This window comes from Molossus molossus, unplaced genomic scaffold, assembly GCF_014108415.1.
Source record: "Molossus molossus isolate mMolMol1 unplaced genomic scaffold, mMolMol1.p scaffold_m16_p_16, whole genome shotgun sequence".
In the NCBI taxonomy this organism is placed as follows: domain Eukaryota; kingdom Metazoa; phylum Chordata; class Mammalia; order Chiroptera; family Molossidae; genus Molossus; species Molossus molossus.
In genome coordinates, this window is record NW_023425351.1 from 67,082,685 (window position 1) to 67,096,822 (window position 14,138).

At 54.0% G+C, this 14,138-nt stretch overlaps 1 protein-coding gene across 1 annotated transcript; it reads right to left on the reverse strand.

Moving 5' to 3' along the window:
- Positions 1 to 249: 249 nt before the first annotated feature.
- GSDMC (gasdermin C) lies at positions 250 to 13,226 on the reverse strand. The gene is made up of 10 exons (XM_036263847.1): positions 12,986 to 13,226; positions 12,150 to 12,333; positions 8,838 to 9,006; positions 6,512 to 6,647; positions 4,203 to 4,250; positions 3,769 to 3,823; positions 2,392 to 2,533; positions 1,739 to 1,868; positions 1,214 to 1,287; positions 250 to 489 (listed from the first exon to the last, which is right to left on the reverse strand). Exons 1-10 carry the CDS (start codon positions 13,197 to 13,199, stop codon positions 250 to 252), a joined length of 1,392 nt encoding a protein of 463 aa, XP_036119740.1. The 5' UTR covers positions 13,200 to 13,226.
- Positions 13,227 to 14,138: the final 912 nt, after the last annotated feature.

Genomic DNA, 14,138 nt, shown 5'->3' on the forward strand with positions numbered 1-14,138 from the left:
AAGGCCGTATACTAAGTGAAATAAGTCAAACAGACAAAGACAGAGTGTGTCTACCACTTATATGTGGAGTAGATACAGACTCGTAGATACAGACAACAGCTCAGAGGTGTTTGCAGATACAGACTCGTAGATACAGACAAACAGCTCAGAGGTGTTTGCAGATACAGACTCGTAGATACAGACAACAGCTCGGAGGTGTTTGCAGCCAAGGACAGGACTGGGACCGACCCCGCTGCCCACCAGGGAGGCTCAGGGCTCAGCCAGCTGCTGCAGCACGGAGAGGGTCCCGTACAGGGCACACAGGGGCTCCTTGGCTTCCGGGTCCCAGGTTGACCAGGGTCTGTTCAGCTCCATCTTCAGGCCACACTCATTCAGCAGGTCGTAGGTTATGGCCAAATTCTTCCCATGGAGAGGGGCAAGGAGCATGAGCCGGAGGGTGAAGGGAATTCTCTGGGAGCATTTGAAGTTGGGTTCCAGGATGCTCCTCACCTTGAAGAAACAGTATCAGATGTTACAGGTCAGCCTTTGAGGTCAGGAGAGAACCTTCAGATGCAAGAGCCAGGGGTCATGCAGGGTAACCATGGGGGCAGGCGCTGTGGAGCCTCGTCCTGGTCCTGTCTGGGGTCAGTGTGACCACAGACACCTTAGAGGAAATCACTGAGCCCTCGAATCGTATAGGTGCACGCTCGCGTGTGCAACATGTACATGTATATGCATATTCTATACACACATGTGCTGGTGCCTCTGCTGCTCGATAATAACACTGACATTCACCCTGCAGAACAGTGGTGTTTGGAATCGTATAGGTGCATGCTCGCATGTGCAACATGTACATGTATATGCATATTCTATACACACATGTACTTATATATACATACATGGAGAGAGAGCGCACAATTGGCAAATGGTAACCATGTGAGTACAGCCCGGGTATAGCTCAGATCTCCTGAGCTCCCCAAACCTGCATTCCTAGAAGGCTATTTTAGAACTAGGGGCAGGGGCCCTCTACAGGGGTGGCCATGGAAATTGAGGCCTTCCCCAGGCAGACTCATGCCCGCTGGGCCTGCTCCCCAGAGGGAGACCAGCGCGTGTTCCCAGTGGCCACGCTGGGATCCCCACTCCCCTCCCAGCAGCCTCTCTCGTTTCTCAGAATCGTTCTTATCTCTGGCTCCCTCGCCCTCTCCCCGGAACACTGGCCCTGGGGACTTCTCACCAGATACTGCTGCTGGAGGAGGATCTTCCTGTCCATGGACTGGGCCAGCAGATCACGTTGGACGTCACTCAGCACTGGGGGCAGGGGGACATTTGGGGAAAGAGAGTCAGATTTTCCTCTCCCCACAATAAACTAAGAGACCTTTGAGAGGAGAACGCTAAGACAGAGGAATGAAACTCGTTAGACTTGACGGTCAAGTTCCCTGCCTGGAAAGTCCTGCTCTTGGGATGGTCTCCGGGATGCTCCCTAACATGGCCCAGAAGGTGGGCTTCTGTGCTGGAGCCTGGGACACCCCCCCCCCGCCCCCAGGGATGCGCTGGATGAGCCTGGGCTGCTCTTTCTAGGCCTCAGGCCCTGCCACATGGCAGGGTCATCACACTGCGCCTCCTGACCTAGAGGCGTGTGATGTGAGGGGGACCATGACATTTGAAGGGGCTTGGAGAGGTGGCATCTGATGCCGCCCTTTCGGGTTTCTGGAGGCCCCAAACTTGTGACTCCCCCATTCTTCCTCCAAATCGCTCTTACCCAGTATGGCGTCCAGCAGGTAGAGGATGAGCTGCGCGGAGCTGACCCGTGCAGAGCTTGTGTCCTCTCGCAGTTCATTTAGGATGGTGCCCCCAGGGCCGGTCATGTGACCCAAGGGTTCCCATTCAAGCTGTTGGAGACAAGTAGTGATGAGGACAAGAACAGTATCATGTGCCCAGCTGGTGTGGTTCAGTTGGGCATCATCCCGTGCACCAAGAGGTCGCTGGTCTGATTCCCAGTCGGGGCACATGCCTGGGTTTCAGGCTTGACTCCTATCAGGGGACATGTAGGAGGCAGCCAACAGATGTTTCTCTCTCAGTGATGTTTCTATCTCTCTCCCTCTCTCTCTGAAATCAATAAAAACATATCTAAAAATAACAATACTATCATGTTACTTTGCCTGTAAATTTTGTGTCTATAAGTGATTAACCAAGGAGTGGAGGCCATGGTTCCATGTACCCAAAGGGCACAATGAGCACCCTCAGTCTCTTAGGGCTGCGCTCCCTGAGTTTAGGGGCACAGTCCCCAACCTCAGACACCCTTCTCCTCCCCCTAAGGTTACCCCCATTCTTCTTTCCCCATATATCCTGGCAGGCACATCTTGGAAACACCCCCTATGTATACGCCCCTTCAGTAGCTGTGGGCCCCCTCACCATGTTCACGAGGTCCTGAAGAGCCTCCCGGTCCCCAAGCATGGCCCGGATGCCGGAGAACAGGACGTCCTTCATGTTCTTCGAGTGCTGGGCCGCACTTACTTTCTCAGAAACCTCCTCTTGCAGGCACTTGAAGTCTGCCCTCGGCATTAACGCCAACCGGGATGCAAAAGCAGTTCTTAGATCAGAGCATCCCTGGCCCACCAACATGAGTAAAGCCCCTCTTCCCTCTCAGCTGCCCCACAGCCTCTCTGAAGACGGCACGTCCAAGCGCAGGTGGAGCTGTCGCAGAGGCTGGGACACGGAGAACCTCCGTGGAAATGAGGAAGGGCATAAATGCAGGGAGGAGGAGAGGATTCTGCAAAGGGTTATGGGAAGAGGAAGAACCTGGCCGGGTGCTCATTGCTGGGACACATCAGAAATGATGTGGATTCTACACTGGACTCCAGAGATGAGAAAGATTCTAGCCCTGGACTCGAAAAGGAGGCTGTCACCACAACTGTATGAATTTATGGATACAATGTGGTCGGTCCTCCGCGCAGAGGTGCCTGTACCTTCTGGGTCTATGAAGAACTAGCCAAGGAGAGGATGTTGGGGCTCTGCTTCTGCTAGGGGGCCTTCTGAGAGAGAGAAGTCTCCAGAAAGGAGGCAGGTGGAGGCAGGCATTTCTCCCTGGTCACCGTCCTACCGGTGCTCGGAACAGGGCCACTGTGCAGTGAGCCCTCAGGACGTGTTTGCCGCAGGCTCCGCGGAGGAGCGGACACAGGAATGAACGAGGGAACGAGCAAACGGACTGATGAGAGGTAGGGCTACCAAAGCGTCAGTGTGGAAGTGAAGCTGTTTCCTCAGCAGCTTGGAAGGCTCCAGTTTCCTACCCAGCAGGCCCCAGGTTCCCTCTCATTAGACACCTAGCCAAAGGTTTCTGAACTCTTTCTAGAAAGAGAAAGGCAAATGGTCGCCTCCCTTCTCACCTCCAAATCGGCTCTAGAGACACCTCCAAGGGTTCTGCCCTCTACGGCCTCCTCCCTCTTTCTTAACCTCTTTCTGCTCCATCCCAGTCCATCCTTCACCTTCCAGACCCGTCCTGACCCTCCCGTCCCGCCCCTGGGAAAGGAGGGGCCCTGCTCGCCAGATGCAGTGAGGGCTCCTCCCCACCCCAGCAAACACACACTCACCTCTTAGGAAGGAATGTTCTCCTCTGCCTAGGAGAGGAGTTCAATTCCGCACCCGAGTTAGTCTCCGAAGACTCCGTTTCTCTACGTTTGTCCCCTACTCCCCGAGCCCCTCTTTCCATCCACCCCTGCCCTTTCCCAGGAGGCCAGAGCCCAGGGGCTTGGGTGAGGCCGGCAGAGGTAACCACCTGGGTTTCTGCTGGACTGAATGAAGCTTCGTGGAATGGGCTCCATAAAGCCTATTTGATATCGTTCTTTCTCTGGAAAAAGAAACAGAAGTGATCACTCACATGGCTTAGTCTCGGCTCCCCCAACACACATGCACACACACACACACACACACATGCACGCATGCACACGCACACACACATATGTATGCACACGCACGCACACGCACGCACACACACACGCGCGCACACACACACACACAGCCTCAAGGGAGATAGGTGGCCTTCCCTGTGACCAGGGGCCTGTGTCTGGGCCACAGGTGGGGGACATGAGGACTTAAGAGAGGAGCCTGGCTGGGAAGGTTTCCCCGTGGACCTGTGGGAGCTGAGCCCCAGCGGGTGTTTGTGGGTATGCAGAGGGGTCAAGGGCTCACGGGACCTAAAGTCTAAGCAGAGAATCTGCCCAGCTCACCTTCTAGAAAGGTCTCCTGGTTGTCATCATCCACGAAGAGAAGAATGCCTGGGGGAGAAGCCGGGTCAGCAGGGCCGAGGGTACCCCCGTGGAGTCCCCCACATCCCCGCACCTGCAGCCTCTCAGGCTCCTCCTCCAGGCCAGGTGCGCCCGCTGTTCCCGGGGGCCTGGGGACCCCTTGCCTCAGAATCACCTGGGCTGCCTAAGGAAACCCAGAGTCGGGTTTTCTGAGAAGGAAGCTAGAACCTGCGTTGTCGTGAGCACCAGGGTGTGGCCATCCACGCTAGTCTCACACTGAGAACCGAGTTTCCCGGGGAAGGAAGTCGGCTCCTTCCCACTGCCCTTGTCTCACTCTCCGGGCTCCTCCTTCACGTGTCTCCCGCCCTCTGCTTGGTGGCTCACCTTTCACGTACAGAAATGTTCCAAGTTCCGAAACGTCTAACGATCGGAAGTAAGTGCTGGACGGAAACAGGGGCCCATGAAGGAAGGGGTCCCACAGCAGGAGACCCCATTGTCCTGCCTGCTGTGCTCGGTGGTTAGAGCATCAGCCCGAGCCACAAAGGGTCTCGGGTTCAATTCTGGGTCCAGGGCATGTACCTGGGTTGCAGGTTCTATCCCCAGTCCCGGCGGGGTCACGTGCAGGAGGCCACCAATCAATGTGAGTCACATCAATGTCTCTCTCCCTCCCCATCTCCCTCCCTTCCACTCTCTCTAAAAATCAATGGAAATACAATCCCTGGGTGAGGATCAACAGCAACAACACAAAGGAGGGAATAGTCGCGTGTGTGGTTGTTGATGACAACGGGGAGTAAATTTGCGGGGGGACAGACTGCAGTGGGCCGAGGCCTGGACACCAGGGAGGGAGGGAGCAGAGTGTAGAAGATTCTTTAAGGAAGTTGTGGTGAGGGAACAGACCGCGGGAAGAGTGGACGCTGGGTGAGGGGTTCCTGAGATGGCAGAGACCTGGTCTTGTCACCGGGCCGTGGGAAGGGCCCAGGGGGTAGAGAGAGTGGAGAGAAACTTGGCTCAGACACTTAGCCACATGTCCATCTGCACGTGCCCTGGAGAGAAGGTGTCATTCCCTCGTAGGTAAGAGGGTGGCCGAGGAATGCTGATGTCCTCCAAGGCCGCACACCAGGGCTGTGGCACGTTACTGAACCGTTCCTCAGATTCTTTCCCTCTCCGACCTACTACGAAGATGAAATTCTGAAATTCGCTCATGAAAGTGCAGCGTTTACCGCTCGGGGCCATTCCTTGTGAAGGTTCCTTCTGGTCACCCTTTGGAACAGTGGAGAAAGGCAAGTGCCCCATACCCCCTAGTGGGCAGCACATGACTTGCATTACTGCTGTGGGAGCCTTGTGAGTTCAACTCCATTTAGGTCATATTTGCCAGCACTTATACAACATATTTTTGAAGATGAAGTTGAGCCACTGACCCCACAGGATTGGAGAGTTTAGCCTTGTTCTAGCTATTGCCACTGAGCAGAACCCTCCCTTAACCAGCTGTTACAGCAGGGATCCTACAGGGAGCAGTGCGTGTGTGCATGTGTGCGCGTGTCTGTGCGTGTGCACGTGCGCGTGTGCATGCGTGTGTGCGTGCTTGTGTGTGTGTGTGCGCGCGTGTCTGTGCGTGTCTGTGCGTGTGCACGTGCGTGTGTGCATGCTTGTGTGTGCGCGCGTGTGTGTGTGTGAAACGGGAAGTGTTATGTGTTGTGAGTGCACCCCTGCTCTCTGAGGATCGGGACCACAGCTGCCTTGGGCTGACCTCGACCTGAGACAACAAGTGGCCGTCCCGGGCCCTGAGCTGGTTGTGTTCACAGCACCCACTGTTCGACCCTGGTCTGCGGTTGTTATTCCATGCAAATGGTTCTCCAGTGAGGAGTAGGAACCCCGGTGTGTGCTGGGGAACGGTGCATTTTGAGGTGCGGGAGGGAGAGACGCAGATACAGCCCTGCATGGCTAAGGCCTCGCGTCTGCAGTTTTGTTCGTGGTGTGCTGGTATCTTCCCGGCTTCGCCGTGGGGTTATGGGTCACCCCTGAGGACTCTGGGCTCCCCCAGCAGGAACTGGACTAGTGGTGGCCGGGATTAGGGTCACACTTCAGCCAGGGTGAAGCACACATCTGCGCTGGGCACCCTTTTGTCCCCCTCGATGGAGGATCCTGGCTCTACCTGCCCACAGACACATTTCAGCCGGCCGTGCTTGGGGGTGGCTGTGGGGTGTGTGCTGGCGGCTGAGAAAGGCTGTGTCTCCGAACAGGTGGAGGATCCGAGGCTCCCTTCCCAGGAGAAACAGAGCCCTGCTCCCCACCAGCCTCCTTCAGCGTCTGCTCACCACAGGTGTTCCCCAGGAAAACCAGCTGCTTCCTCTTATAGGCCATCGCGGAGCCCGCGGGCACAGTCAGCTCCCTCTGGCTCACTCGGCGAGCCCCTCCCTGTCCGTCTGTCTGAGGACAGAAACGGGACACCGGTCAAACCTTCATGCGGCTTTAAAGTCAATACATCTGGAAAGCTCACGAGAACCGGATCCAGCAGCCCCCCCCCCCTCTGGCCCTCACCCTCTCTCCTCCTGACTTCTAGTTCCTGCCCTTTCTTCTTTGCTTTATCCCCCATTGACCTTCGCATCCCTCGATTTCATATTGATGCTGCAATGATTTGCTTTTTTTCAGATTCAAGTATAATCTAGTCACTTTCTCTTTGGGATGATGAGGGTTTCATTCTTCTACTCTTTCTAGGAGCCAAAGGAATTGATGAAAGGGACAACCCCAGCCGCTCCTAGCCTTCCAAGCAGCTCTCCCATTTAATTTCTATTGTGGTCAAAGTGATGTAATATACAGACAGGATTGTTTCCATTTTTTAATCTTTTTTGCGGGTATCTTCTTTGAACCACTAGAGGTTCAAGAGTGTACGTCTTAATGTCTATATATTAATGAATGTGTTAGTTTTCCTTTGGTTTTTGATCTCCAGTTTCATTCCGCTGTGGCCAGAAAAGACAGGTGGTGAACGTCAGCCTCCTTGAATTGGCAAGGCCGACGGGGGCCGCCCCCCGCGTGGGCTCGACGGGAATCCCGGGTGTGCGTGGCGGGGTGTGTACGCGGCGGGGTGTGTACGCCACCTGCACATGCTCCGTCTGCGTCTGTCAGGGAGCAGAGTTCACTTCTTCTGCCATTCGAGTCCTGTTTCCCTATTGATCATTTGTCTGATTGACCAAAGCAAAACCGATGCAGCTGTGGACGGGAAGGGCCGCGTGCCCACCTGACACGCTCCGGGGAGGCCTGCGTGGTGGCCTCGCAAACTCAAAGACCTGAAGTAGCCACAAAGATGGTCTGAAACCAAGACTTTTTAGCTAAAAGCAGTTTATGGCCCTGGCCGGGTCTGCTCAGTGGTTAGAGCATCGGCCCAAGGACCAAAGAGTCGTGGGTTTGATTACGGTCAGGATCGTGCGAGAGGCAACCAATCGATGTGTCTCTCTCACATTGATGTTTCTCTCTCCCTCTCTCCCTCTCACTCTATCTGAATATAAATGCACAAAGTATCCTTGGGTGAGGATTAAAATATATATATATATATATATATATATATATATATATATATATATATATATTTAAAAGCAGTTTATGGCAGGTAGTCATGTCCTGGGCCAGCATCTTCCCTGATAAAGGTCAGTCTTTAAATTAACTGAGCCTGCCTATTGTCTTTTTGCATCTACGGTAACATGTCTTTGGAATGTCCAAGTAATTTCCTTTTTCCGGACCCCTCACAGCACCGCTCTGCGGAGACCACAGACCCCCCTCATTGTTACCGAGTTCATGGCTGACTGTTGACTGTCCTGCACCCCATGCAAAAATGTGTGTGTCCATCATTTTACTTTTCATCCAAACCCACAGGGTTCCCCGCTTTGCTTTCTCCTGCCTCCCTCATCTGTCACAGTGGGTTTCTCTTTGGATTGTCGTGTATAAAATAAGGGGCCACTCTCTGGAGCGTGCTCTCAGTCCGCGGAGGCTTTGCTTCCTGGCATTTGTCGACAGTTTGGGCTCAAATAAACTCACAAAAATTCTTCTTTTTCGTTTGAATATTTCCTCCATCGACACAGCCATGAACCAGGGGTGATATGCAAACTGTTTAATGACATCACAGCCCCGTGGCCAACACTTAGACTCGTGCTGGCTGTGAACAGCTGTGACAGCAGCCCCAGGGAAATGACTCGGGGCTCCCCCTGTTCTCTGGAAGCCCAAGCAGGCGGAACCCCAAAGCCGAAGGTCAACATGCCCTTTCCACTGGAGCAATGTTTCGCTTGGTTCAAACATTGTAACACACACAAACTATTGGATACATGAAAGTGGTTCATACTCTCACTGGTTACTGTGAGTTACAGTTCTGTGGCCTTGAGGGATTTAGGTCTCCCTCCTCCTATCATGCTTCCCGGGGCGCCATGGCACTAGGGAACTTCACCGGCTGAGGCTTGGTGTTAGCGGTGCCTCGTTTCCTCCAGCATGGAACTGGACATGCAGAGTACGCATACATGCACACTGCAGCCCCCCGTGCTTTGCCAGAATCCACCACTTAGCCAAAGCAAATGTAACACCACCTAACTAAATCCAGTTCCTATTTTATCAGTAGGTGTCCCCATGTCATACCTTGACAAATGTATTCCAAGGGACGGAAAATTTCCCCCAGAGGTCCACACTGCTGCAATCCTCCAGCACACAGCCTTTGACCAGTTCCACGGTCTCGGTCACCACGTACAGTTTCACCCCTGCCTCCCGGCACTGCTTCAGAAAGCACGGCTCGGGGTCCTTCAGTGTCCTGGGGGCAGAAGGGTCGGGGTGGGAAGAGATGCCTTCTCCGTCATGCTAGGTTTGGGCAGGGATGTGTCAGGCTTGAGTACTGAAGACAGGTCATCTCCATGTCACCCTCAGACTCCGCTCTGGTTCTACTTCAGGCCCCCCGGGTCGGCACCCTGGATGAGCGCCGGGTGGGCTGCGGAGCCACCCTTACATCGCTTTTCACAGAGGAGGTCACTGAGCCTCCAGGGAGGGTTTCCTATCACCCTTCGGGGCATTCAAGCTGCGTCTCTAAGACATAGAGACATGGACATGCAGAGTACGCATACTTCCCTTCCCTTCCCCTCTCTTCCCTTCCCTTCCCTTCACCTCTCTTCCCTTCCCTTCCCTTCCCTTCCCTTCCCTTCCCTTCTCTTCCCTTCCCTTCCCTTCCCTTCACCTCTCTTCCCTTCCCTTCCCTTCCCTTCCCTTCCCTTCCCTTCCCTTCCCTTCCCTTCCCTGCTCTTCCCTTCCCTGCTCTTCCCTTCCCTTCCCTTCCCCTCTCTTCCCTTCCCTTCCCTTCCCTTCATCTCTCTTCCCTTCCCTTCCCTTCCCCTCTCTTCCCTTCCCTTCCCTTCCCTTCCCTTCTCTTCCCTTCCCTTCCCTTCCCTTCATCTCTCTTCCCTTCCCTTCCCTTCCCCTCTCTTCCCTTCCCTTCCCTTCCCTTCACCTCTCTTCCCTTCCCTTCCCCTCTCTTCCCTTCCCTTCTCTTCCCTTCCCTTCCCTTCCCTTCCCCTCTCTTCCCTTCCCTTCTCTTCCCTTCCCTTCCCTTCCCTTCCCTTCACCTCTCTTCCCTTCCCTTCCCTTCCCTTCCCTTCCCCTCTCTTCCCTTCCCTTCCCTTCCCCTCTCTTCCCTTCCCTTCCCTTCCCTTCCCTTCACCTCTCTTCCCTTCCCTTCCCTTCCCTTCCCCTCTCTTCCCTTCCCTTCTCTTCCCTTCCCTTCCCTTCCCATCCCATCCCTTCCCTTCCCTTCCCTTCTCTTCCCTTCCCTTCCCTTCCCTTCCCTTCCCTTCCCTTCCCTTCCCTTCCCTTCACCTCTCTTCCCTTCCCTTCTCTTCCCTTCCCTTCCCTTCCCTTCCCTTCCCTTCCCTTCACCTCTCTTCCCTTCCCTTCTCTTCCCTTCCCTTCCCTTCACCTCTCTTCCCTTCCCTTCCCTTCACCTCTCTTTCCTTCCCTTCCCTTCCCCTCTCTTCCCTTCCCTTCCCTTCCCTTCCCTTCACCTCTCTTCCCTTCCCTTCCCCTCTCTTCCCTTCCCTTCCCCTCTCTTCCCTTCCCTTCACCTCTCTTCCCTTCCCTTCCCTTCCCTTCCCTTCCCTTCCCCTCTCTTCCCCTCTCTTCCCCTCTCTTCCCTTCCCTTCCCTTCCCTTCCCTTCCCTTCCCTTCCCTTCCCTTCCCTTCCCTTCCCTTCACCTCTCTTCCCTTCCCCTCTCTTCCCCTCTCTTCCCTTCCCTTCCCTTCCCTTCCCTTCACCTCCCTTCCCTTCCCTTTCCTTCCCGTCCCTTCCCTTCCCTTCCCTTCACCTCCCTTCCCTTCCCTTCCCTTCCCTTCCCTTCCCTTCCCTTCCCTTCCCTTCCCTTCCCTTCCCTTCCCTTCCCTTCCCTTCCCTTCCCTTCACCTCCCTTCCCTTCCCTTCCCTTCCCTTCCCTTCCCCTCTCTTCCCTTCCCCTCTCTTCCCCTCTCTTCCCTTCCCTTCCCTTCCCCTCTCTTCCCTTCCCTTCCCTTCCCTTCACTTCTCTTCCCTTCCCTTCCCTTCCCTTCCCTTCCCTTCCCTTCCCTTCACCTCTCTTCCCTTCCCTTCCCTTCCCTTCCCTTCCCTTCCCTTCCCTTCCCTTCCCTTCCCTTCCCTTCCCTTCCCAATGTCATCTGACATTGACTTACCTGCATGCCCCACTTCTCTACCTTCACCCCCCCCCCAACTTCCCACTGCTCCTGCAAACGCCAAGCTTGGTCCTGTCCATCCGGGGCTCAAGCCCCTTGTTTGGACCCCTTTCCTCCTGCTCTTTGCTTCTTGTATTCTTCCGGTCTGAGTTCAACTGTTCGCTCCACAGAGAGACTTAAACAGACCCCTTGCACTCAGCCTTCTTCCCCCAAACCCTCAGAGCTCCCCCCATGGTCTGTGACTGCCTTTAGGAAACACGTTATGTGCCCACATCCATAGTGAAAAGTGTCGAATCACCTTACTTTTCACATTTCAAGTTCTGCCCTCAGGCTTACTTCCTTTCCTTTTTTTTCTTTTTTTTTTTTTCTTTATTGATTTTAAAGAGAGAGGAAGGGAGAGAGATAGAAACATCGATGAGAGAGAACATGAACTGGCCACCTCCTGCATGTCCCCCACTAGGGATCGAGCCCACAACCTGGGCTTGTGCCCTGATCAGGAATCGAACCAGCGACCCCTTGCCTTGCTGTACGGGTGGACACTCAGCCACTGAGCCACACCAGCCGGACCATCCTTCATTTTCTCGGTGCTAGATATTAAAATATATCCCTGCAATTGCAGCCTCTTAAACTGTTAGAGGAAATTTCCAGAACAAACGTTATTTTGTTATTCTGCAGCTAGTGTTAGTTCTAACAAGAGTCTTAGAAGACTACAGAAATTGTGCCATGCCCTGTCAAAGTTACTTTTAGTCTCTAAATAGCCTGTGATTGTAACCAGTTGCTTATGTGAGTAATTCTTCACATCGACAGAAAGACTTTCGATTGCAATCTGTTCCCAAAAGGTCTACCCCGCAGGCACCGAGGTAAGTGGAATCCCAGGCGCCGGGGCACTTTGTTTAAGCGGAGTTTCAGAGACCGGGTCTCGCTCAAATGAACGCTTTGTTAACTCTCTCATCGACGTTTCTATCTCTCTGTCCCTCTCACTTCCTCTCTCTCTAAAATCAATAAAGGAAAACAATTTTTTTTTTTTTTGAATAGCATAGCAATGGACAACTGCAGTTTCGGTGAACACGTGTTGGGTGACTAACAACCACTAGCTGGAGGAATGGATGTATGACTGGCCCAGAAGAGCGGCGGCGTCTGGGAGGCGGTTTTCTTCATTCGGGAATGAAATCTACCAGACGCCTCCTTGCCCGGGAGGAGGCCCCACGTGGGGCCTGTGGACCGGATGCGTCCTCCCTGTGGCCTCACCTCTGTTGCAGGTCTTCCCAGGTTGTGTCGCGGTGGGTAACAATCTGACACTCAAGGGAGGCTCCTTGGCTCTCAGCGATGCTCCCCAGTAAGCTCACCTGGGGCCCCGCAGTCACGCTTCCAGACCCCTGCAGCTGCTTGGCCACACGGTCCCTGAATTGGAAAGGCACTTTGCCAGCAGCATCTGGAAGCAGACGAGATGGCTCGAGGATTAACGGAGAATTCACGCTGGGACAGCTGGGAAGGGGATGGGCATGGGACGGCTGAGCGCTCGCTTGCCCCGAGGCCCCCCTCATTTAAATCACTCAGCCTAGAAGCTAACTCATCAGCTAATATTTTGAGTGTAAATTACTCCTGAGGACAAATGTTGGAACCCACCCAGTGGCTGGATAGCAGGGATGGTGTCCTCACCCTAAGAAATAGTGATGTCACTTGCACCGGGCACAGGGGACCACACCGTCACCCTCCCAGGCACAGCATCAGCCCCAGGAGGCAGCTCACCAAGCAGAAAACGTCTGGGATTTGGAGCCAGGCGGACTTGGGTTTGAGTCTGAGTTCTACCAGTTCCCAGGTATGTAACTTGAAACAAATTATTTTATAAGCTTTCATTTACTGTTACGTAAAATGGGGTCAGATTCCTGACTCAAGAGGCTGCTCTCGGCATTGAATGAACCTGGTTTATAACTAGTAAGTTCTCAGATAACCCTAGTTCCTTCCCCTTGCCTGTAAGCGAGACCATCCCGAGGTCAGCCTGTGTGGGTGTCTCAGTGTGTCTGAGGGGCTGCACCCCTCCTCCCTGTTCCCTTGTTTTGCAGCCCTTGCCCCGCTGACGTTACCTGGGACCGAAGAACTTGGTTTGAGGATGTGCATGACGGAGATGTCAAGAGGAACATCAGATGGTTTCCAAAACAGGGAGCGAGGCTTGTTCCTCCGTATCAGAGAAAACGGGCGTATTTTGGTGGCATCCAGCAAGCTTTTGACAGGCCTGAGTTCACTGTCTCCGATTTGTTTGACCAATTTCATGGTAGTGTCCTCGAACATGGAGGGCATGTTGCTAGGTGCAGACAGAAGGGAAGCACAAAGATCAGGTGGGTTTCCCACGGGAGACTGAGTTTCCATGTGTCCCTCAGAGAGCGGTGACAGTGACTTGATGTTCCACAGGCTTTATCATAGCTGCACAGTGAAGTAGCACACATGTGCAAACGACCCCACATTGCCTGGGACGGACCCTGGGTCTTCCCTAAATCACGGTCCAGCGGGGTGATCTTTAGTGAACAGACGAGCTACCTGCATGGGGAGGCCCCGCCAGGTCAGGGGACCAATGAGCACCTGCTTAATTTGTTGGAAATGAAATGGATTCCATAACACATGTATTCACTTTGAAAACTTCCCTTCCCCAAATTAGGCATACACACTTCCTTACGCCACGATGGTTAAGATCAAGCAGGCCACGCTGTGCGCTTGTTAGTCACCCCCGGAGGCTGCTTTTGGAGCGTGTGAATCACCTAAGCTACAGAGCCCATGTTTTCAAGATTTTGGACAGTCAGTGGACCGTGATTCACCAGAAAATTATGAAGTACCTCATTTCTCCCAAATGTCAGGAGCCTTGCATAGGTGCTCATCAACCTGTAGTCACCCACCTGTAGTCACCCACCTGTAGTCACCCACCTGTAGTCACCCACCTGTAGTCACCCGCCTGTACTCACCCGCCTGCACTCACCCGCCTGTACTCACCCACCTGTACCCACCCGCCTGTACCCACCCGCCTGTACTCATTCACCTGTACTCACCCGCCTGTAGTCACCCTCCTGTACTCACCTGCCTGTACTCATTCACCTGTACTCACCCGTCTGTATTCATCCGTCTGTAGTCACCCGCCTGTATTCACCCGCCTATACTCATCCACCTGTACTCACCTGCCTGTACTCATTCACCTGTACTCACCTGCCTATAGTCACCCTCCTGTACTCACCCATCTGTAATCACCCA